This window comes from Cygnus olor, chromosome 11 (genome assembly GCF_009769625.2).
Source record: "Cygnus olor isolate bCygOlo1 chromosome 11, bCygOlo1.pri.v2, whole genome shotgun sequence".
NCBI classification, from domain to species: domain Eukaryota; kingdom Metazoa; phylum Chordata; class Aves; order Anseriformes; family Anatidae; genus Cygnus; species Cygnus olor.
In genome coordinates, this window is record NC_049179.1 from 11,276,849 (window position 1) to 11,302,063 (window position 25,215).

Here is a 25,215-nt window from a genome sequence, read left to right on the forward strand (position 1 = left end):
TGGAGCCCTGGAAGAGCTGCCAAGAGCCGGCGACCTCAGAGGGTTCCAGTGTTCACAAGGCAACGAGACAAGGCCCAGAACCCCCGGAGCTAAATGGGATATTTGGCCAGCTCAGAACAGAACCTCAGCCCAAACGATCTCCAGAGGGTCCTTCAGACCCCCAAAAATCTTGGGTGCACTACATCACATGGGACCCAGACCAGCCACACAAAGGCAATGCCTTGGGAGGCAGTAGCACAAGAATGCGTAAAAGCACCTGGTGTTTCAGGAAAGGTACAAAGCCCCTTGGAAACTCCCTTGGTGAGGAAGGCAGCACTTTAGGAGGAGTGAGACTAGGAGCTCTGCTATTCCTGGCACGCCTGAGGCCGAAAAACCATGTCCACTGCTGTCCGCAGCTGGGTGACTCATGTTTGCCTGCAGTTCAGGGATTTTCCCAGCTCTTCCACATCAGGATGACTGTCACGTGTGCTGGGAGGCAGATCCCAAGACACTTTGGACTTCGAAACTCATGGAAGGGGCTGCTCCATCCCTGGCCCAGAACAAAGAGAAGTCAGGTTTTGACTCCGTGCCGAAAGCCTCGCCTCAAAAGCAGGCCAGCCAGACCTCTGGCCAGTGGGACAAATGTGTTGAGCAAACCACGTCAATTGGACAGTGGGTCAGCTTCAGGGAAGGACGCGGGCATCTCTTGGATCACGTTCCTATGCCTTGACCTGCTGCATTTCTGTGAAGGCCCAGAGGAAGGTCTCACTGCTTCAGAACTTTCATTGAACTTTGTCTTTGGGCTCTGTCAGAGCATGACGAGTGTCAGCAATGACCTTGTTGTCCTCTCCTCTGCCTTCAGGAGAATTCCTCTACTTCACAACACTCCATCCTTGCTGAAACATCTTGGAAACATGCGCCATGGCTCCTCCACATGTGCTGTCTTGATCTTCTACCTGACCTTACTCCACGGTCTCCTGCATGTCTGTGACGAACCACAGGGAGAAATGTCTCGCAGAATTAGCTCCAATCTCAGCACTGAATGCCCTTGTGCGGTGACTTCTCATGTCCTCACTGACTGACTGTCACCATGACTGGTGCCCATGCTCACCACAAAGTCAATGATAATCCAAAGGATGTTTGTGTGATGGAATCACACAATCCCGCACAGGTAGCCTAAGACCTCTGTCGTAATTGGCCTTAGGAGCCTGGGACACAGATACATCAGTTCAACGTCGGGTGGTATGAGGCAGGAACAAAAGCTGTCAGATGAAAGAAGCAAGCTCTTAACCACCAACAAGGCCTCTGAAGGAAGCAACTATGAGGTGTTTTGATGCTTCATGAGTAAGGAATGTTTCTGTTCCCATGGGGCTCTGGGATGCAGCATAAAAGACCATGCTCCTGCAGGCTCTGCATCCACTTCTCTTCTCTCTCCCTTTCCTTGAGGAACGAGGTAAGCCTGCGTTCACTCCAGCTCTCCCTGAGGGCCCCATTGCTGTCATGCTGGCCACTCAGTTTGGAACTTGGGCTGCCTCAGATTGGCACTGCAATACAGATGTTTTAGGCCTGTGACCTCTTTCCCTTTGGAAGGGGTGGATTTGGAGAGCTGGGGACTGTGGGGACCTCTCAAGCAGAGGGAGATTGATGGGGGTCAGCTGCAGGGGTGTCTCTCTGCAAGAATTAGCACCTGAAAACAGATGGACTCTTACCAAATAGCCCCGTGCATCCTGTCCAATCTCCACTGCAGCGATTTCTGCTTTGGAGATGACAAAGGCTGATCTTGGGGTCTGTGTTCCCTCCCTGCTACTCTGTGTTTCAGCTTTGCCTCCCTCGACGAGAGATGTCTTGCTTCAGACCCTGTGTCCCATCCCCCTGTGGTGCCTCTGGCCCAACCCCGCTTGCAAGCAGCTGCAGTGAGCCGTGTGTCGCCCGGTGCGCTGACTCGACGGTTGCCATCCAGGCCTCCCCGGTCGTGGTGACCCTGCCGGGCCCCATCCTCACCTCTTTCCCTCAGAGCACCGCCGTGGGATCCTCTCTGTCAGCTGCTGTTGGCAGCTCCCTCAGCACTGGGGGGGTTCCCATCTCTTCTGGGGGCTCCCTTGGTCTGGGAGGGTCAGGGCTGTGTCTGCCTTCCCCACTCTGCCGCTTCAACTGCTGAAGCGCGGGGATCATCCCATTTGGGGCAGACATCCCTGAGATGGATGGGCCATTCTCTCTGCCTCCCTGAACCCTGCAAACGCTCTTCTTGGCCTCTGTACTGTGCCACTGCATTTCTACCTTCTCATTAAAGACCTTGTGAAGCATAGCTGGAGACTCGTGGTGGTCTGTTCTCTACCTGCCTCCATTAGCTCCTCACACCTCAAGGAAAGCATTGCAAGGAAAGCTTACCTGATTCTGCTGGAAAGAGAGGAGGGAGAACCTGCCTTCCCTCAGGGCAGCGAGCATGTCCCCAGGCAAGAGACAGACAAGATGTCCTGCAGAGACCCTGCCAAGCTCAACTGCGCTGTGATTCTGTCGTGAATGATGAAATGGGAGGCTGCGAGAGCAGGGACTGCTTAGCCTGCAGAAGAGAAGGCTCAGTAGGCATCTTATCCATGTGTCTAAATACCTGGGGAGGGTAGGAGTGTGAAGCAGCCTCTTCTCAGTGGTGTCCCCTCGTGGCGGCAAAACGCAGCGCACACCAGATTAAACCCACTAAATGCCACACACAGTAACTCTACTGCTGCCGGGAGGGTGGTCAAAGACAGTAATCAGGTGTTCATGGGTGTTGTGGAGTGTCCGTCTTTGGAGATAACTACCATAACAGAACTACCATAAACAGGTTTGCAACAGAAAGACAGGAACTCTTAGAGAAACAAGTCTCCATCCTTGTGATCACAGGATGGACGTGAGGTTTGAGCCCTCGTACCGCTGGCAGGCACAAATGGCTTCTACTGTTTGCTGTACGTTTTTGGAAGGGGAACGACGGGAATAGGTTGGGGCTCAGAGTGCAAAGAAACATGCCTGCAAAGGTGGCAGAGTGGTATCTCCTGAGTGCGGAGTGTGTATCTCCCTTCCTTCTTCCCAGGAACATTGTTGCATCCACTTCCAGTTATATTCAGAAGGTCTAAAACATGCCGGAGTCTCAGTATAGTATGGCAGTGGCTCTGCACGCAGCCTGGGGACACAGGGATGCCGAGATGTGCAGTCCTGGCTACAACTGTGCAAAAGAGTATTTCAAGCCCAACCTCAGAGGAAAGATCATTCTGCTCTGACAATGGGCATTGTACACACCAGCAGTCTCTCTGAAGCTGAAGAAACCTGAAATTTGACCAGCCAGCTCCACAGAGATGCCAAATACAGAGGATGAAGAAGAGAGTAAATTCATTCAAGTTGGTGTTATTTCAGAACACCCAGACAGGCCTTTGAGCCATAAAGGACAGCCATCCACCTGCTGCAGCACCAAACTGCTTCAGCATTTCTCTGCAGCACCCTCGTCATGGGGGTGCTCGTCCCTGGGAGAGAAACCAGGCAGCACCATGCTCTGGGGAGGTAAGGAAGGCTCGATGCCCCAGGGCACATGGCATTCAGATGTCAGGACAGAAATGGGGTGGTTTTGGAGCACGACACACTGCTTCTGCAGCCTGGCTGAAGAAAAGCTGGGGTGCGTTGGCCGGGAATCGAACCCGGGTCAACTGCTTGGAAGGCAGCTATGCTCACCACTATACCACCAACGCATCTGTCTGCGTGCCTCCCTGAGGCTCCTGCAGCTCACCAACTCAACGGCCTCCTCCTTCCAGCCACCCGCTTCTTCAACCTGCGGGGGGCCCCTGCCATTCTGTCTCATTCTGGAAGACAGGGATGAGGCACAGCTACCAGAAGCACCTCTGTCTTCTCCGTCTTCTGCAAGGCCCGTTGCTGCCTCCCTGGCTGCTGCTGCTGGCGCTGCTCTCCATCGGCTCTGACGCAGGCTGCCCGTGCACGTGCTCTGCATGTGTAGGGGGAGTGTGCAACCGTGACAGTGTCAGCATAGCTAGCAGAGCCGCCAGCCCAGCGTATCCTGGGCAGAGTTGAGGGCTGTGGTATGTCTGCTGCTCCACGGCAGCCTGGCCTGAGAGGAAGGGCCGCAGCGGCACAAAAGCTTGGGACAGGAGCCTGCAACTAAAGGCTGTAGCAGAGGATGGTTTCGATCCATCGACCTCTGGGTTATGGGCCCAGCACGCTTCCGCTGCGCCACTCTGCTCCCCCCCAAGCCCCTCTCCCCCCACCTCACCCAGCCCTGCCTGGTGCGCCCTGACCCAAACCCGCAGCAATGGGGCACCTGCCTGCCTGCTTTGTAGGCTGCCCACAACCTGCTCTCCACACAGCTCACCAGGGCCGCCACCATGCCCGCAAATCACGCTGCCCCGTGATGGGGACTGTGCCCCCTGACAGACAGCGCCCTGCCCCTGCCTGTGCTGCGCTCCCCTGCGGAGCATGGCTCCTCCGACTGCGTGACGCAGCCCAGCCCTCGCTGCTCCCTGACGGACACAGGGCTGTGCCCGCCACCGGGCAGGGGCCTGCCAGGCACACACGGAAAGCCCTCAGCCCCAGCCCTGAAGAGTCCTGGTAGAGCCTGTCATGGGGGACGAGGAACGAGGTGGCCATGCTCAGGCCTGCATGTTTCTGCCTCTGCCTGCTGCTTCCCTGGCCTGTCTACATGCCCTGGCACACAGCAGCCAGACACACAAGACCCCCTCGTCTGGTCACCAGGCGCGTGGGATAACAGACCAACCCCCACCTCGCTACAGCTTTCTTTAAGTTATCTATAGAGTGTGATAAGGTCACCCTTGAGCCTTCTCTTCTCCAGGCTGAACAATCCCAGTTCCCTCAGCCGCTCCTCATAAGACTTATTCTCCAGACCCCTCACCAGCTTCGTTGCCCTTCTCTGGACACACTTGAGGACCTCGATGTCCTTCTTGTAGCGAGGGGCCTAAAACTGAACACAGTACTCAAGGTGCGGCCTCACTACAGCCAGAGCCAAGTACAGGGGAACAATCACTTCCCTAGTCCTGCTGGCCACACTGTTTCTTATACAAGCCAGGATGCTGTTGGCCTTCTTGGCCACCTGAGCACACTGCTGGCTCATATTCAGCTGACTATCAACCAATACTCCCAGGTCTTTTTCTGCCAGGCAGCTTTCCAACCACTCATCTCCCAGCCTGTAGCACTGCTTGGGGTTGTTGTGCCCCATGTGCAGGACCTGGCACTTGGCCTTGTTGAACTTCATACACTTGACCTCAGCCCATTGGTCCAGCCTATCCAGATCCTCCTGCAGAGCTTTTCTACGCTCAAGCAGATCGACACACGCACCTGACTTGGTGTCATCTGCAAACTTACTGAGGGTGCACTCGATCGAGATCATCGATAAAGATAGTAAAGAGAACTGGCCCTATTACTGAGCCCTCGGGGACTCCACTAGTGACCGGCCTCCAACTGGATTTAACTCCATTCACCACGACTCTTTGGGCCTGGCTACCCAGCCAGTTTCTAACCCAACAAAGCGTACGCCAGTCCAAGCCATGAGCAGCCAGTTTCTTGAGGAGAATGTTGTGGGAAACGGTGTCAGAAGCCTTACTGAAGCCAAGGTAGACCACATCCACAGTCTTTCCCTCGTCCACCCAGCATGTCACTTTGTCATAGAAGGAGACCAGGTTCGTCAAGCAGGACCTGCCTTTTATAAACCCATGCAGACTGGGCCTGATCGCCTGGTTACCCTGCAAGTGCCGTGTGATGACACTCAAGATAATCTGCTCCATGAGCTTCCCTGGCACTGAGGTCAAACTAACAGGCCTATAGTTTCCCTGGTCTACCCTCTGGCCCTTCTTGTAGATGGGCGTCACATTTGCTAGCTACCAGTTGACTGGGACCTCCCCTGACAGCCAGGACTGCTGATAAATGATGGAAAGTGGCTTGGCCAGCTTTTCCACTAGTTCTTTCAGTACCCTCAGGTGGATCCCATCTGGCCCCATTGACTTGCATACATCTAGGTGCCGTAGCAGGCCACCAGCCATTTCCTCGTGAATTATGAGTGCCACAATCTGCTCCACATCCCCTTCCACCAGCTCAGGGTACTGGGTATCTAGAGAACAACTGGTCTTGCCACTAAAGACTGAGGCAAAGAAGGCATTAAGCACCTCAGCCTTTTCCTCGTCTCTCGTCAGTAAGTTTCCCCCTGCATCCAGTAAAGGATGGAGATTCTCCTTAGTCCTCCTTTTCGTGTTAATGTATTTATAAAAACATTTTCTGTTATCTTTAACAGCGGTAGCCAGATTGCTACTGGCCTACTCCAGTAGCCAGAGTAGGAATGCAGTAAAGGCAATATGTGAATAAAAGCATGAAGTGAAAAAACAAGTGATCTGCTACTACAGACACAACAGATTTCTACAGTGTAATGGTACTGTGGAAAGGGGGTGCCTGCTCCTTAAAAGGGTATCAGTTGTAGGACTGTTCAATTCAAAAAGGGATAATAAAAAAAAGGAAGCAGAAATAAATAAGAACATACAGACACAAACCTGGCCAACAAATGATATCAGTGATAAGAATCAATGACAAGAACAGACATCGTAGGTCATGCTAATTCATAAGGATTTGTGGAAATGTAGAAATGCTACTTTCAGTGAGATGGTCTGATTGAGGACCTTGTCAAATGCAATAAGAAGGAAAAGAGGGAAACCATAAACAAATTATACAGAGGAACAAACTTGAGAGGCAAACATTGCCTGTGGAAGTCTGTGTGACTGTGTCAATATTCTTTGGGATAAGTGGTTAGCTTTGCTACCAGTTACACTTGCAAACGGGAAAGCAGCAGCTGTGTTCCTTGCCCTAAGTAGAGACCCCACGTCCGAAGGGCACCAGCCTGGGCTCCAGAAGCCGGGCTGGAAGGAGTCTTGGGTCTGAAGCTGTAGGAGGTAAAGGCTGCTCTTACCATCTTTTAACATATAGGACAGATTGTTTCTTTATAGCTCCATTTTAAAAAGTGCATTTATTTGGAATGTATAGCTTAGAAGTAGTTACAGTGATTGTGAAATTTTCATTTTCCCTAGCATCCTGCCCAAAGCTGTTTTCATATCATTATTTTTCAGGCTGTAGATTATGGGATTTAACATGGGAGTTAAAATGCTGTACTGGATGGAAAACAGTTGATCTAGAATGAGTGAAGAACTCGAGCTGGATTTTGTGTACTGAAACAGAGCAGTTGTGTATAGCAAAACCACTATGATGAGGTGGGAGCTGCAAGTGGAGAATGCTTTCTGCCTTCCCTTTGCAGACTGTATCTTCAGGACAGTAGAGATGATATAGATATAGGAGGTGAGGGTGAGCAGGAAGGAGCTTGACCCAAAGATCACCACAGAAGACAAAAGAACAATTTTATTGAGGGAGGTTCTACAGCATGCTGCAGAGAGGAGAGGGGGCAACTCACAGCTGAAATGCTTAATTTCTGTGTAGTTGCAGAATTGTACATTTAACATTGGCAGTGTGTTTATAATGGAATGTAAAAATCCCATTGCCCATGCACTCCCCACCAGCTGGCTACAGAAATGTTTGTTCATCGCCTCTTGGTAGTGCAGTGGGTTACAGACAGCAACATATCGGTCATATGCCATTGCTGAGAGCATGAAAATTTCACTACCAGCTGAAAGAAGGATAAGGGACATCTGTGTAATACAGGCACCATATCCAATGCTTTTCTGCTTCACTAGGAAATTCACCAGCATCTTAGGAACAGTGGTGGTGGCATAACAGATGTCTATGAAGGCTAAGTGAAAAAGGAAGAAGTACATAGGGCAGTGAAGGTGGGAATCAGTACTTATTACAACCATGATCAACATATTTCCAAAAAGAGTAATAAAATAAATAATGGAAAAGACAAAGAAGAAGAGGCTTTGAAGACGTGGGTCACTTGTAAGTTCCAATAGAACAAACTCACTTGCACTTGTTTGGTTTGCCATTCACGGTATGTGGCCTGTAAGAGCAGAAATAAATGATCATGTCAGCAAGTGGAATCAGGATTAAAGTTGCACTAATTGACACCCAGGTAATAAAGAAAGGCAAACAGACAACCCAGTGCAGTTTTGAGTGTTAGCAGCAGTGGGTGGGGTGCAGTCAGTTTCAGTCCTAGCTGAGAAGAGAGATTTCCAACAGAGGTATGCAGACAGGTTTTGATGTAAGCTGTCCTCCCCACTGAGTCCAACAGGAGTTTCCTGCTCAGATGGCCTTTCAAATTCCACACAAGGGGGAGGCCTTAACAGCTAAACCTGGGAAAGGGGACGTCCTTACAATGCACTCACTTCTTTAAGGTATGTTTTCCTCTTGACAAACAGGTTTAAATCCCAGATTTGCCCATGACAAAACACAGCAGCAATACCAGTTGCACCAGTCTGTTCTGCACAACTCATGACCTTAACTTTGAACTAGATACTTTATGCAAGGTTGCTTCAGTTCTTACTTCTTTTTCAAAGAATTAAGAATCATCTAGGTTGGAAGAGACCTCCAAGATCACCTAGTCCAACCTCTGACCTAACACTAACAAGTCCTCCACTAAACCACATCACTAAGCTCTACATCTAAACATCTTTTAAAGACCTCCAGGGATGGTGACTCAACCACTTCCCTGGGCAGCCCATTCCATTGCCTAACAACCCTTTCGGTAAAGAAGTTTTTCCTAATATCCAACCTAAACCTCCACTGGTGCAACTTGAGCCCATTCCCCTTCATTCTATCACCAGGCACATGGGAGAATAGACCAACCCCCACCCCGCTACAGCCTTCTTTAAGGTACCTATAGAGAGCGATAAGGTTGCCCCTGAGCCTCCTCCAGGCTAAACAACCCCAGCTCCCTCAGCCGCTCCTCGTAAGACTTGTTCTCCAGACCCCTCACCAGCCTCATTGCCCTTCTCTGGACTCACTCAAGCACCTCCATGTCCTTCTTGTAGTGAGGGGCCCAAAACTGAACACAGTACTCGAGGTGTGGCCTCACCAGAGCCGAGTACAGAGGGAATTTTGTGTGTTTCTAGTGTGACTCGGGGCCAAAATCTGAGATATCCGAAGACTGTGGCTGCAAAAGCCACAGGCTCTGTGTTCTGGACATAACACTGGTCTGGACACTAACATATTTAAGGTCTCCTCTTCAAGCTATATGTAAGTGGAATTTTGGAGAGTTACACACTCTGATGCTTGCTTTCTACCAGAAGGGTTTACCAAATAACAGATAATTGTATTTTCTATCAGAGAACTTCCAAGAAATATTTCCTATACTAATACACTTTTCTAAACAAAATTTGCTATTACACTATCTAATACATGAGAGAAGATTAAGCAGGAAAAGCAGTAATCCAAAATGTAATCTTTACTCATCTGAGATGGTTGGTAGTCACATAACTGAAGAGAGATGTTACAAGCTGAACTTATATATGATGCAACTACATTTTAGAGGTGGTTTCAGCTTAGGAAGTAGTCTAGAAAGCTATCTTTGCCAATGATTGAGATGGACCATATTTATACCTTTCTTTGGTAACTTGTAGAGTTCAGACTCAAGTTCTTAGAACCAAGTATCCTCATCCATTTTGTATCTTCAACATCTGAAGAAGCAGAACTACACTATGACTGAGTTCCCACTTCTTCCACCTCGGTCCTTTGCTTTAGTTTGTCTCTCTAAAGAGACAGATGGATCACTCCTGAGTTCAGGCAGAATCAAGCCATACTTTTGGCACTCAGGGATATTAGATCAAAGTGTGAGCTTTATCCCAGAGCTATCATGATAATATGTAAACCTCAAAGAGCTTCACAGTATATAACGTATGTTCTACAACACAGCAATGTTTTTTGTTTGTTTGTTTGTTTTTGTTTGAAAAACCTGTCAGGCATTCCAGAAAATGTCAAATTAAAACTATATTTTGCTCAACCATTCCTATTTTGAAAGCTAACATGAAAAAACGAACAGAATGGTACGGTGAGAGAGTTAGGTCAGCAGAGTAAAATTGATTTTGCAATTTGATATCAAAGGTCTATACCCTTTCAGTCTTCTGCAACATTGATAATACTAGTCAACACATGCAGACTGTCGTTTGAAACCCATTAGGAGAAATTTTGTAGTGTTATTCACTTGGGTTATATCGGATGTAATATTGTTACTTTTACATTTATATTATCCCCACATCTATATAAGACTTTAACAAAAATCATAGTACCATGACAATTTATCTTTTTCTTTGTGAATTTTAAAAGAATCCTGCAGCTTAGTTGTAGCAGAAAGTAGGTAAGACAGTGGACACTAGCACCTTTAATAGTAAATTCATTCTACCTGTCTCAGACATACATTCTGAGTCACTCCTGGAATGGGCAGGCTGATTTCTTTGGCTATACAAAGAGTCTAAATGCTGAACATGAACAGATAACAAATGGAAAATTGAAGTCAGATGAAATTGATTCCATATCTACCTTTAAATTTTAGCAAAAGTTTCGGATTTTTTTTTCTTTAATTATATTTTTAATAGATTGACTTTGTTATTTCATACAAAAGGCAAACAAAACCAGTCCATTAAATCTAAAGAATATAAAAATCTAAAGAAACTATCCATAAACAAATAAAAACCTCTTAAGAATGAATATAAACTGCTGGTTTTTTTACTCATTTTTCACTGATGGCAATAGCAGTAGTGGAATGCTGAGCTGCTTTGAATCACAAGCATGGTGTGCATCCTCATTCAAAACTTCTGCAGAGTTAAACTGAAAATAACTTTGCTAAGTGTACAGAGCCATAGCAGGCTTACACTAGATTTTTTTTAATTTTTTTTTTTTTTACATACACATGCAGGGACATGATTATGTACTGTTTTGTCCTGCCACTGTCTCATGGTACTGGGAAAAAAAAATGCACCTTTACTGAATTATTTCTTTTGGGATTTATGCACACACCAAAGGAATAAATTATTTTCTTAGGATTTCTTTACCTGTTTCAAATTCTTGTATCCTCTCCCTGGAAAGTATATTAAAATGCATAGGATGAGTAGGTTAGTACAAAATACCATAATGGAATAATAATAAAATTATGTCCATACATGTATATTCCTAAATCCATAGAAAAGAGAAAAATAACAGTGAACTGACCTACCTCTAATATTAAAATCATGAACAAATTAAAACTGAGTAGACAGATTGACAGAGACACACATAACTGTGGAGATTGAACTAAAGGGTATACATTAAATTGATACAGTTCCTTCCTCTTTACTACTTCTTGTATTAATAGAACTGTTAGACAGAAATTATAAGTTAATGTTTCTAAAAAGACAACGTAAAAAAATCTTGAAGTGCTCTCTCTTGTCTCTGATCTACTTATCTAGTCTTCATCCTCCCTCTCAATCTCTGTGTATTTAAGTCTAACATTGTACTTAAAAACATGCAATACAGTTTACCGCAGGAAAATAAATGCTTCTCCTGGCTCCTGGTTATGTACTGTGGAAGAGTCTGTTATACGCTTCTTTTATAGCTCCTCTTTTTTCATATGCCCGACTCTGAATTCTTAGCCTTACTTTGGGAAGCTTAAATATTTCCTGACTTCCTCTGGGAAGATTATCTCTTGTGTATGAAACTGTTAATATTTCAGGCCAGTAGCTAAGGAGTTTTTTTCAAGACAGGAAAAATAATAACAATAGGCTATTAGTTAGTTTTTTATATTCCCAGTGTTGCATATTATAATGCCTTTCATTAGACATTCTGTTTTGAAGACTGCTGTGGTATCTGTATGATACCAGAAAAATTAATTTACTGATACTGGTAACACAAACTGCCTAGTAAGTAATTCTGAGACCAAGAGAAATCATCATATGTTGGATGTTTTGGTTGAAAAAAAGAAGTCAATTAAAAGCAGTGATAATTAAAATTACAAGCATCCCTCCCAAATAATCTGAAACTAACTTCACATTGTGGGTCCTTTTATTGATGATCTCTTGTATAAATGGTGAACTCTCATAATCTTTGGTGCCTACAACACAAACAGGTGAGACAGCTACTCAATGCCCCCGTATCTTAATGTCCATATACAGTTCATATAGAAATGTGTAATCATACACAGTGATTGCTCATCTTTATGTCAGGTGTTTAGCTGAGAGTGAAATGAATCATGTCCCGGTAATTCATTTTTACTTCATATTTGGAAGAACTAGAGAAATTGCTTAGGTATTGGTGCCCATAATCTGGACATCTAAGTAGGAACAGATGCATCCCATCTGAAAGAAATACTATACCTCAGCAGTAGAAAAGAGGTGACATAGCTTCCTTTTTTTTTCTTTTTTTTTTTTCCCTAAAAATTCTCTTTTTGCTTTTTATAAAAAGACTTCTATCCTGTGCTTGACTTTCTGTAATTGTGTATATTTTGCTTAGAGTGCCCTAGAAAATAATTATTGATTTTTATCCCCTTTTAGCACCTTTGCAGCTGTGGTCAGACACTCATCCATGGGTTTACCACAATGTATGCAACTGAGATAACATGTTTGTGGTGGAATGACTTTCAGGACAAGTGGTGTTTTTCAGTAGTCTCTGCTTCCTATTAAGCATGATGCAAGGATGGATTATAACATCACATGTATCAGAATAAAAGTTTGCATTATTGGAACCCTGGATAGAAAAAAAAGAAAAAAAAAAAAAAAAGACATGGCAATGAGCACCTATTCAGCCATGCTTTCCTCCAAAATTTCCTGGTTTTGTGGAGAACCTGTGATATTACTACTACTACATGACAAATAAATCAAGAAGATTCTCCAGATATCTTTTCTCTTTATTGTCAATTTTAACTTGTTTCACAAAGCTTTCATTAATCTCTATTTTAAAAGAATGTGTTGTAATTAAAACTTCTTAACTAAACAGAAAATTTCTTTATTCCTAAATCTGAAATCAAATTCTTAAATATTAATTCATTGAATTCTGAATAACTTCTAGGTAGATGGGTAGATGAATATTCATGTATGTAGGTGGATAGACATAAAAAGGAAATGGCAGATGATTTTTTTTCCTTTAGTGTGTTTAAAATCTCTCTTATACAACACTATCTCCCCCTGAGTCTACTTCAATCATGCAGGCACACACAAAGTTCCCACCCCTAGAAACCCCCAAACTCTACAGTCTCTTTGGCAGCTGGGTCTCCAGCAGTCATTGTCTCCCATAGTCTGACACTTAGATGTACACACACATAAAGGCATGTGTGTTAACCTATGAAGATCTTCTTGGATAATTTAGCACACCTAAAAAAGTCACTTAAGTAATTAAAAAAAAAAAAAATTAAAAAAAAAAAAACACACACACTTTTGTGCTATCTAAGACCTATGGAATCAACATCCTTTATTTTGTTCCCTGTCTCAAGTCAAGCCAGACTTCTGTCCCTGTATTTTGGAATTGCCTGCTTCTGTGCTCTGAATCAAAAATGACCAGCACTGATGAACGCCATCACTGTGTAGGTTGCCTTTCTGGGCTATAAACAGAAGTGTCTGTCTCCAGATCAGTTTCCTTTATATAAACCTCCAGCTATATGTTTTCCCTCAAAGGCTTGGAAAGCTACAGTCTTTACCTCTGTCTTCTGTATTGTAATGCCTGGGCTGATCAGCTGGGAAAGTATCAGCCCCTAAATATGAGCATTCAAGTCCTTGTTCAGGAGAAAGCTTAGCTGATTCTTGGCCATGCAACACATTTGCAGACTTGAGGAAAGAAGTGCAACACCAAATACCATGCATGCACCAAATACTATCCAGTAGGATAGCTTGAAAAACTGGCTATCCAAAAACAGGATTAAGATTAGAGGATGAAGGGCTATCGGTCACTGGATTTTTTATTCTAGGAATTACCTGGAAAAGGTAATGGGAGGCAATATCAAACAATGTGGCCTTCACATCTGCCCTGGAAAATGATTCACTCCTGCCTTCCTTGGCCTACTAGCAAAGTCTATGTTTCTGCAGTCTCTTCTCAGGCACACAACAGTCTATCATGCCCTCAGCTGGAGGGAGCCATGCACACTTGGGAAGCTATTGAAATACTTGCTTTTGAAGGCTTCTGGGTAGACAACAGACTCTGGAAACAGGACACTGCAGCTAAAGATGGACTCAGAGGATATGGAGAGCCAAGGAGCTAGGCAGTGCTATGCTATACCTTTGTGAATGTGGTGGCTTATGCCTGAAGCAGAAAATGTCTTCCTCTCCCTTCTCCCCCTGTGGAATAATTGCCTGAGGTGACTTAGAAATTAAATGTATATTCACATTTTAAAGAAAAAGTACAACATTGAAGAAGCTTCCAGAGTGAAGTGTAGCTGCTCTACGCAGAAGTTCTCTAGGCCTCCAACCTCAGATATTGATCACACTGGGGGAACTTGTGTGACTCTAAGAGGAACAGCATGGAGTGTGGAGTGGAGTGGAGACAACACAGCCAGGCGCTGTGATAAGAACTTGATTGCTCTTCTTGTAGAATATTGCCAGGCTTGTTGACATTGAAATACCCAGTGACTGTAAATCAGCAGAGGATTGCTGAGACTGTGTTTGAGCAGGAATGTGATTCAATTAACATGCAGGAATGTGATTTAATTAACATGCAGGAATGTGAATTGATTAACACGCATATCTTGTTCATCTGGCCAAAGTACAGAACAGTTGTTGGAGATTCGCAATTGAACAATGGGCCTGGGAACATTGAACTGTTGACTGCAACTCTTTGGAAATGGCCATCCAGACTATTCCTTATCCACATCCATCTAATCCATGTGTCTCTAATTCAGATACAAGGATGTAGTGAGGGACTGTATCAAAGGCTGAATGAAGATGAAGTACACATTTTCAGCTGACATGAGTGCATCTCCTTCCCTTACTGCACATACCTTCACTGGGCTGCTGAGTTAATAAGCAGGTCTTCAATTGATATGGAGTTAATTTTCTTATGCATGAGGTATCTTTCCAATTACTGCAAGTGGAGAAAAGGGGGTACATCTGAGGCACAGCTCATTTAATCTGTCTCAGATATCTATTGTTGATTATAGTCTTACTCCTAATAGCTGGTAGTAGAGTCAATATATGTATGTTTTCTGTTGTTCCTTGTTTTACTGCTGCTTGCACCCCTTATTTTATCAGTGCATGAATGCTAAATCTCTTCATGGGTCCCTTCTGGCATGTTCCCGAATAAAACTCAAATGTATTTTACTGGTGTCATAATTCCAGGGATATCTTGATTAACAAGGGTAGGACCACACCCTGTCTTTCCCATCTTGGTTTAGTATTCCAAAATTATATATCAAAGCCCTATACCTTTATTCCACTTATTTTTCTATCTAAACAATAAGCATGGGGTGATACATTACAAGCTATGAATTTGAGTATGCACTCGAAGCATTGCTACTTGGAGCAGATCTCAAGTACAATGTAAAGAAAAGTAACTGAGAAAAGAACATGTTAGATTAGCTTCATCCTAATATTGTATCATATAACACTATTTGAGCAAGTCAACTGAGGTTCAGTTGCCAAAAATGGACAGTTCAAATATCCGGTTTTCCTTACCAAATAAATATTCTCGTTGTAAACGAGATGCATTAGGCTTTGGCTTTTGTGATGGTGTATATATCTCCAGGAGTTATGAAGAAAAACTGGTGACTAACTCTAGTGTACATTGAACTGGATGAATACCCTTAAAATGACAGTTGTATATGATCAAGTTTAAAGATTCTAGACCATTTTTATCTTAATATACTTTGTATCTTTGTAGATGACAGAGTCTGTGGGACCCTCCATAGATCTGTAGAGGACCCTTCAAGTACTGACACTAGGACCCCCACTCATTCCAGAAGCTGACACTAAAGTTCTCAATCACTGGCTTACTGGCTTGAATAGCGGGCACTAAATTCACTCACACTGTCCCCTTCAGTAGCTGACACTTATCTTTTCAAATCAGACACACACACACATATATGCCTACAGTCACACCAATTCCAGTCCCAGTACCTGGTTTGGGAATACACACTTCTCCCACCCCAGTGGCTTGGAGTAAGGAACTCCACTTGCTCCAGTAGCTGGCACTGAGACCCCCACTTGCTCCAGTAGCTGGCACCACAGGCCAAGGGTGCCAGCACCACAGGCCACTGGGATGACCCCAGTTGCTGGCAGCCGGTTCACTCACACCAATACCCCCAGCAGCTGGCACTCTGGGCTCAAAGTCTGTAGGACCCTTTCAGATCCAGAGAGCTCTGACACCTCCAGTTCCTGAATAGGACGCCCGCTCACTCCAGTACCTGGCACCAATTCCACTTTCACACACACAGGTCCCACCAGTGACTGTTTCTGAGACCCCATGCATTCATTCCAATAGCTAGCACCACAGGCTGGGGTGCTCTTCCCCAGCGTTACTGCAATATCTGACACTCAGGTTCACTCACCAATATCCAGGTCTTGGCAGTAGCTGGTGCTTAATCCTTACAGCTCATGTACATTTTGGAGAAAAAGTGCAAATATACAGAGAGATAGCTAAGAAAAGATTTAATGAGAGGAAGATATAAGAAGATAGACTGTGGTGATCAGGTGCAGTGCTTGGCCAGACAAGCATGCTGACAGACCCCATTTTACATACAACCAGCTTTTTTATACCCATTTGTTTTTACCTATCCTACCTTTTGTTCTCCTGATCCCCCTTTTCCCTGAACTCCCCCTCCCCTCCCCCCCCCAAGGTTTGTAGACATCTGCAGTTTCAGCACTCTCTCAGTTTGGGTATCCTTGGTTCACAATCTTATCAATTGCAAGGTTCATCCTTCCTGGAAATGGCACCTGTAGCTTCTTAGCTCACCAATTAGTGACTGAGGGGTCTTTGTCTTACGATTGTCTTCCACCTTAGAAGTTCTCTATCAGATAACCATTCTGGAATAAACATTCCTACATTGTCATGTGCTCTCATAAATCAGGGTGACTGACCAGACTTGATTCCCATCATTGCCTCCTTTTTTTGTTTTCCCTTGTTGCCTTGGAAAAAGGGCCCTTGACCAAATACCCTTAAAGAAGCAGACACTCTCGTTCTGCATACCCTTACATAAACAACTCCAGTGCCCTCAGCTGTTCCACAGAATTCTTGTTTTCTTCATCAGCTTCATTGCTCTCCTCTGAATGCATTCCAGCAAATCAATGTCTTCCTTGTAGTGGATCAGCACCCGTCTCTGTCCATCCTGCTCAGATTCTGAGGGACTGTTCCACGTATGGGGACACTGATGGGGAAACTATGTTTTCATGGCTGAAGAACACGCACCCATTTCTGGAAAGCTAGGGGAATGGTCTGTGGCAAGTGGAAGTTTAGGGGTTGCAGGGGCAGTCTACAAAGCACCGCTGAAATAGTGGTGTCTGGTGGGGTGGGAAATTGGCCTGGGGCAGGCAAAGCTCTATGTGGAGAAGCTGGCTACCATCTCTATGAGGCTGGACTGCTGGGGGCCTGCAGGTTAGGCCAGAGGTGTATCAGGAAAACTGTCTGAGGGCTCTGTTTTAGGACTGAGCAGCAGTGCTTGAGGCTGGGGAGCAGAGGGAAGAAGGGTAGTCCCACAGCTGGGATAGCAGTGATGTGTAGGCCAGACAGATACCAGCTGTGTGGGTGTAGGAGATACGGGACAGGAGTCACAGTGATTGTAGTTGAAGAGGAGCATCATTGGGCCATACTGTGACAGGGAGGTCTGTCCCTTTCACAGACCCTTGGCTACATTTTTTCTGCAGCAGCAGGGCAAGCAGGAAGAGATCTTTGCTCAGACACCCTTACTGTGCTGCCTCTGCCCCCTCTGAGGATCCTGGGAGTGCAATCTCCTCTTCATGCTCCATGCTGATCAGAAAGAAACCTCAGGCAGGCAAGGGCTGCAAAGGTTGAGCATCCTTGCTCCTTTCTTTGACAGGACACCTCACAGGGGCTGCTTCATGAAAGCATTTTTTCCTTCCTTTCTTTACCTGTAACCATGCTCTGTTTTTCTGCTCTAATCAGCTCCTCCCTGGAGGGCCATTTGGATCTCCTGCAACAGCTCTATTTCTAATAGCCTCAGAAGGCCCCATTAAAACTTCAGGAAACTTTACTCCTGTGTTTGACCTTCACACAGTATTTTTCTCACAAGGTCTTGGTAGAGTAAGGACTCTATAAGCTTACTCTTACTTCTGACTCTGCAAGTAGTCAGAAGGTATCTAATAGGAGAAATCATCTTTGAGGAAGAGTTTTGCTAGACTTTGCAATTTTCAATGAACAAATAATGTAACAAGGCTTCTCTTGTTTCTCATATTTAAGACTAACAAAGTTAAATTAATTCACTTAAAAAACTCATCATCTTTCAGTCTTTGTGGTCAAACATCTTGTGGACAGTCTCTGGTTACTTTTTTTCATTAGTGGCTCTTGTAACATCTTCCTTCTCACCAACCCTTCCCACAGCAGAAGTAAAACTGCATTGCAACTCCTGTGTGAGCTTCAATGTCCTCTGCTGCTTTTCTTGTGAAATTTACTGGACATGCAATCAGGATGATTGATCTTTGTAGTTGCCAGAACTTATATAATTTAGAAAATGTATAGGATTTTATAGTGTTTTGAAGATGACTTTTCAATTATTTTCACATGACTGGAAAATGTACCAACACGGCAAACACTGGTCACATAGCTACAGATTGACAAATGATGACAAAGTGCACAGACAGATAGATGTGGGTACATTAAGATGAGCAGAAAGATGATTAGAGATGGGAGTTAATGATAACAGTCTTTGTCAATGTTTGTTCAAGAATTAAAATAAACAATTTACATATATTGTGGTTGGAAAAAATATTGGTAAGTAGACAAAAAACAAATGAATATATTATTTTATAAAAGGAAAATTTGACAGAAGTATACTTATTATTTGATTAAAACATTATGAATATCTCAGTGTGATACTGAGACAAAGAAGTCATCAAGTACATCAGCCTCATCTCTTGTCACTGTGTTTTCCCCCACATCCGATAAAGGATAGAAATTCTCCTTAGTCCTCCTTTTCTTTTTTATGTCTTTATAAACACATTTTTTATTGTCTTTAACAGCAATAACCAGATTGAACTCCAGTTTGGCTTTGTCCCTTCTAATTTTGTCCCTGCACAGCCTCACGACATCTTTGTCATCCGCCTGAGTGGCCCACCCCTTCTTCCAAAGATCCTAAACCCTCTTTTTCTTCCTGAACTCTAGCCAAATCTGTCTGAAAATAATGAAACGACTGCTCTAATATCTACTTTATTTGCATTTTTTTGTAGTTGTACTATGATTCTGAGTCACTGTGCAAAAGAAAATTGTATGGAAAATCACAGAATGATGTAGTTGGGAAGGGATCTCTTGAACATGCACTGGAACAGACTGTGCACTCTCTGCCCTTGAGCATGTCAACACTTGATAAGAAACAGCCCAGAACAACCTGGTCTGACTTCATAGCTGACTACTTTGGACAAAAGGTTGGACTAGAGACTGCCCAAGGTCTCTGCCTATCTGAATTATCCTATGAACCTACGATTTGTTAATTTCTGTGTCAGACCAGAGTAGTTAATCATTCAGGTGTTGCAGATAGGTGGCTGACAAACAGAAAGGAATGCAAAGAAAATTAATTCCATAGTTTCAAATTAGAGAATGAAGGCATCTACTTGCATGCATATCTTTGAGAGCTTTTTGTGAAAACCTCCATTAAAGCAACCTTCAGAAAAATGCAGGCTCCTTTTTTATCCTGTTCTCTGTCTACCAGCCCCAGATGGATATCCTGATCATCTTAAGGCATCTTAGACAGGAACTAAATTGAAATCCTACTCAGTATCATCAGTCTTTATAGAGTGCCATTCATCTTATCTGAAGTGTATACCTGGGAAGAAAATTAGCTGCCTAAAAACAGGCATTTATTGTCATTGTGAATGCCCTACAGTGCCCTGAATGGCCTCCACCTGTAACTCCAAAAAGGGGTAGTCTCTGACTGATCCAGTGTTGAGTCTGCTAACCAAAAGATCTATTCTGAAGCATCTAATAAGTCACAAAGATATTACTAATGGTTTCTTTTTATGCACCTGAGTTGCTATCCCCAATTAACTGTGATTTATCCTGACTTGATTAGGGTAATGCTCATATCTTCAGGTAGTTGAAGTCAGGCAAGGTTATTCTCACTGCTGTTTGCATTGAATATCTTGTGGCTATGGTGGTAGTCTTGCTGTCAAGACTCTTGTGCAATTCTGTCCTTGGCACCTAAGCACATAGGGCTCCAGCCAGGGCAAGTAGAGAAGGCCAGGGTACAGACAATTTGATTGCTTCAGATGCAGACAATAGCAAGAACTCAATGGAGTGCTTGCTGTAGTGTCTTTACCAGAACCATGGCAGCTGTATCTTTTAGGCTGTTCTGACTCTTTGCAGTCCCTATCTCTAGGTACTAAGGACTTCTATTATTCTATGACTTCTAAACTTGTGAGTCCTCACACAGGTGTCCACATGCAGGGTAGATACGTAAGCTTTCATTTCTGTAAGTAGAGTTTCAGGGGACATATCAGACGCATAAACATACGGGTCCAAGAATTTTAGGGTCCATAGATCATTCAATGGAATAAAGCAGCTACTGTAGAAAGATGGCTTCTCCTATGGCTTCCGTGACATGACTCATAATCTCCTGCAGATGCCTTAAGTAGTCCACACCTACTAATATAAGAGTATAATTTGATGTCTCAACACCTGAAATATTCCTTTAAGGAGAAAAGAAAGGAATAGTATCCTTCAGTTAAACCATATTAACTACTCATAGCATTAAATTATTGTAAAGGAACAAAAGAAAATGTACTTTTCAGATACCTTTTCCTCATGACAGGCAATTACACTGTTTCTATTTATGTCAATATATTTGTTTCACACACCACACATGAAACGCAGAAAAACTGCAGTGGCATTTATTCTGAATCAATAGACACACCAAAAATGGTCAAGAGAAAAACGAGCTAACATCTATAGGCAATGAAACACATAAATAATAAACAAATTTTAACCTTTATTAGCACATATGAAACTTATGTATTTGTGCCTGTGCAGTAACAAGAATATAAAATGCAATTCAGATAGTAATTATAAAATTAATAAAAAGTAAATGAAATGCTGGGTAAATAGAGAGGGAAAAAGGAAAAAGAAAAAGAGGAAAGTGAAGCATGAGAAATATGCCAGGAATTATTTTGGTTAACAGTAATAACTGGCTTGAATTATTTTTTATAAAAACAGAAACAACTGTTACTGTAATATGTTATTAAGATAACCTGCACTGCAATCAGAATATAACAAAGAACCTGGATAACAAGAGTCAGAGTTGAAGTCTCCCCAGCTTACAAAGCATGAAGACGATGGTGTCTGATGACTATTTTTTGCAATGCCTCTTTGAATCCTTTGTTTCTCAAGCCATAGATGACTGGATTCAGAAGGGGTGTCACCACTGTGTAGAGCACAGATACAGCCTTGCTGAGCTCTGAGGATAGGCGGTAGGTGGGACGGACATACATGGAAATCATTGTACCATAGTATATAGTGACAACCATGAGGTGTGAGCTACAGGTGGAGAAAGTCATTCTTTTTCCAGAAGTAGAGGGGATCTTTAGGATACTGAGGATTATAAGTAGGTATGAGACAAGAATCAACAGAAAGCAGCTGGAAAGAACCAGGAGAGAGAGGATGAAGATGACAGCTTCTGTTACAGTGGTGTCTGAGCATGACAGCTTCAACAGTGGAGAGATATCACAGAAGAAATGATCAATGAGGTTGCAACTGCAGAAATGCAATCTGGAGACCATCAGACAGGGGAGAAAACCAGTGAAGATACCAGTGATCCAGGAGCCCACAGCCAGACGAGTATAAGACTCAGCAGTCATAGCCACAATATAGTGCAGGGGTTCACAGACTGCAAGGTATCGGTCATATGCCATTGCTGCCAAGAGATAGCACTCAGTGGCTCCCAGGGTAATGAAGTAGAAAAGCTGTGCCATGCACCCTGAGAAAGAGATGCTCTTCCTCTCTGCCAGTAGATTGGCCAGCATCTTGGGTACAATTGTGCTGATGTAACAGACCTCTAGGAAAGAGAGGTTCTTGAGAAATTTGTACATGGGTAAATGAAGTCGTGGCTCCAGTGTCACCACTGAAATAATAATGAAGTTTCCTAAAATGGTGAGAATATAAATAACCAAAAACACTATGAATAGCAGGATCTGGTACTGTGGGTTGCCTCTGAAACCCAGTAGCCTGAATTCCAGTACTGCTGTGTCATTTACCATCTTTTGGAAAAAGACAGGATTTGTCTGTTAAGAAAGTAATCAGTATCAGAATGTGATAATTTTAAGTACTGAAGTTGTTCTTTATAATGATTATGTTTCTCAAATAAACATTTTGGAGCAGTATCAAAGTCACTACTGATCTGACCTTCCATTCTGCCTTCTTTCCTTACATCCTGTTCTCTATCCATCCCAAGACAGATTTTTTAACATGTATTTCGTGAACTTCACATAGACAGATACAGAATGAATTGCAAATGGTCATGTAGACAGCCACTCTTCACACTTTCACATAATGATATGTATCTTTTCATAAGGATATGTATAAAAAATTGCATAAGTAGATATAATAGATATCATTCATACTAATGCATGCTAAAAAATAGTACATAAACTTACACATATGAACTCAGACAGCAAAGATCTACTGTTCACTGAAAGAATTCATATACACAATCAACAGTAATTATTACATTTGTGATTTTTTTTTAAATAATGATTTTAAAATACTCATATACATGGTCCTGTTCAAATACATCAAGGTAACACATAACACTTTCAGAATGCTTTGCTATGGCAGGATACAAACTTCCACACAGATTCAACAGCAGTCATATAATTTCTTGTTAAATACTGTGCATAAAGATAAAATTCCTGCCTCAGGAATGGAAACCATAGTGAATAAACTATTATTACAAGTTGATTAGGCAGAATGCAATTCATAAGAATAATCTCAATTTTCCTTACCCATAATAAAGCAGATTCATATAGTATTTATCTACTCACTTACATATGAACCACTACACGTAATATTGAATATGTGCCCGGTTTCTACTCAGACCTTTTCCAAACTACGAACACATTAGGTACTGATGAGGTTTCAGTCTGTGTTCAGGTCCTTCTCTCAGATTGGATTCGTCAGTAACTAACATGTTTCAGGTTGAGGCACACTTAATGACAGTACTGGAAAATCGATTACCTGATGAATTTAGTCGTCCTTTACTCTGTAGTTAGAGTTTTATTACCAATCTCCTACATTGACTACAACATCATGTTAGATAGAAACCCTTCTAGAGTCAACTACCTTTTGGTCAGTCTTGACTTTTATGAAGACAGGCAGACACAGACAAAGGTGGAACTGTACCAAGCATTGATTTCAGTCTTTACTAAGCATCTCTGGGGAGTAATGCCATGGGTGGAGACACTCCATAGAGCACCCTAGCTACTACTGCAAGGCTGATGACACATCTACAGCCTGTCAGTAAGAGGAAAACTCCCTTTGTAAAAACTGCATCCAGAATTCAGAAACTTTATAGACGTTTCAGCTAACCAAACCATGCTTTCTAAAAAATCTCAAATGTAGCAGCTCAAATAACTGTAAAATGAAATTCTATTGTGAAAAAGAAAATCATTTTGAAGTACATAAAAATAATTGAAGATTTTGCTCTGGGACATTTTCACAGCACATTTCATCCAGGTTGTGTCTTTCTACTGCATCTTCTGAGTGACACTTTGGGAAAGCTCTCTAGGCAAAACATATGTTTTGGTGCTTGTTCACCACTTATGGGCTTTCAAGGCTCATCTTCATAATTTCTGATTGCCTTCAAAATGTTAGAGGGGAAAACTAAAAAGAAAAATAAATAAATAAAAAAGAAACAAAAAAGACTTTTTGCTAACTTTTTTCCTATTTATGTTTTTTTTTTTTTCTTCAGTCAGAAGGTATCTAGAAAGAGTAAAGCATCAAAACATACTTTCTTATTTCTTCAAACATTTTTTTTATTTTTTTGAAAATGGCAAGCTTACTGATGAGGGAAACTTTAAAGAGACTTTTCTCTTGAGTTCTTCACCTCCAAGTAGAGTTAACAGTACAAAAGAGATTCATTGGAAGGCTGCAATGAGGTCTTCTCCAAACCTTCTCTTCTACAGACTGATAAAACTCAGTTCCCTCAGCCTCTCCTCACAGGGCAAGTACCCTAGCCACTTGGACATCCTGTGGCCTTCCACTGAATTTTCTCCACTTTGTGGATATTTAACTTGCCTTTACTGTGAGGCTCCAAACTGGAGGCTATATCTATATGAGATCTAACAAGTGCTGAAAAAATAGAGAGGGATAATCTCTTCCCTCAATCTACTGGCTATGCTACTTTTAACACAGTCCAGGTACTTTTGGTCTTTACTGTCAGGGAATACTTCTGGGTCATGTACAGCTTGTTGTATGAGACTTCTGCAAGATCTTTTGACCAGTGTTTATCCCCAGTCACTTAGTTCATTTTACTCATCCCAGATTTGGTGAACAATGTAAGGTTATGGAAAACTCCAAAGAGATCTTTCTCGTTCTAAGATAGCTTCTTGAAGTAGAAGAATATAGCTGTGAATGCTGCTGGCAGGCAGTTTGTGTGGGGCAGTTCCGGCAGGGCAGGGAGGATCCTCTCCTCCCTTTAACACCTCCCTTTCTCTTCCTCTCCTCTCCTCTGAGAACTCTACCTTTTATAACTTAGAATTCACCATGGTGGGCACCCATCGCAGCGGCCAGGTGCTGTCTCCTGTTAAGCTTTTTATCCACTAGAACCCCCAAGTCCTTCCTGCTCTCACTGAGTTCTTCTCCCAGTCTGTCCTCGTCTGGTATTGCCCTGGCCCAGATGAAGCACTTTGCACTTGGACATGTTGAACCTCATTAGGTTCATGTGGGGCCACTTCTCAAGCTTGTCCAGGTCCCTTTAGATGGCATCCCTTCCTTCTGTTGGAAACTTGCTGAGGGTGCACTCAATCCCACTGTCTATGCTGTTGATAAAGTTATTAAACAGTACTGGTCCCAAGAGAGACCCCTGAGGGACACCCCTCATCACCAGCCTCCACCTGGACATTGAGCCATTGACTACCACTCTCTGGGTGCAACCTTCATGTCAACTCCTTATCCACTGAATAGTTCACCCATCAAATCCATATCTCT

The 25,215-nt window shown here is 43.4% G+C and overlaps 2 protein-coding genes and 2 non-coding genes across 4 annotated transcripts; all 4 read right to left on the minus strand.

The window, feature by feature from the left end:
• Nucleotides 1-3,623: 3,623 nt before the first annotated feature.
• On the minus strand, nt 3,624-3,695 carry TRNAG-UCC. The gene has a single exon. It is a non-coding gene; the product is annotated as a tRNA-Gly (tRNA).
• A 434-nt stretch (nt 3,696-4,129) lies between these two features.
• On the minus strand, nt 4,130-4,201 carry TRNAM-CAU. Its single transcript has one exon. It is a non-coding gene; the product is annotated as a tRNA-Met (tRNA).
• Nucleotides 4,202-7,010: 2,809 nt separating this feature from the next.
• Nucleotides 7,011-7,949, minus strand: LOC121076197 (olfactory receptor 5V1-like). Its single transcript, XM_040570328.1, has one exon. The coding sequence runs from the start codon at nt 7,947-7,949 to the stop codon at nt 7,011-7,013; it is 939 nt and encodes a 312-aa protein (XP_040426262.1).
• Nucleotides 7,950-21,329: 13,380 nt separating this feature from the next.
• Nucleotides 21,330-22,268, minus strand: LOC121076198 (olfactory receptor 11L1). Its single transcript, XM_040570329.1, has one exon. It carries the CDS (start codon nt 22,266-22,268, stop codon nt 21,330-21,332), a length of 939 nt encoding a protein of 312 aa, XP_040426263.1.
• Between the last annotated feature and the right edge of the window lie 2,947 nt (nt 22,269-25,215).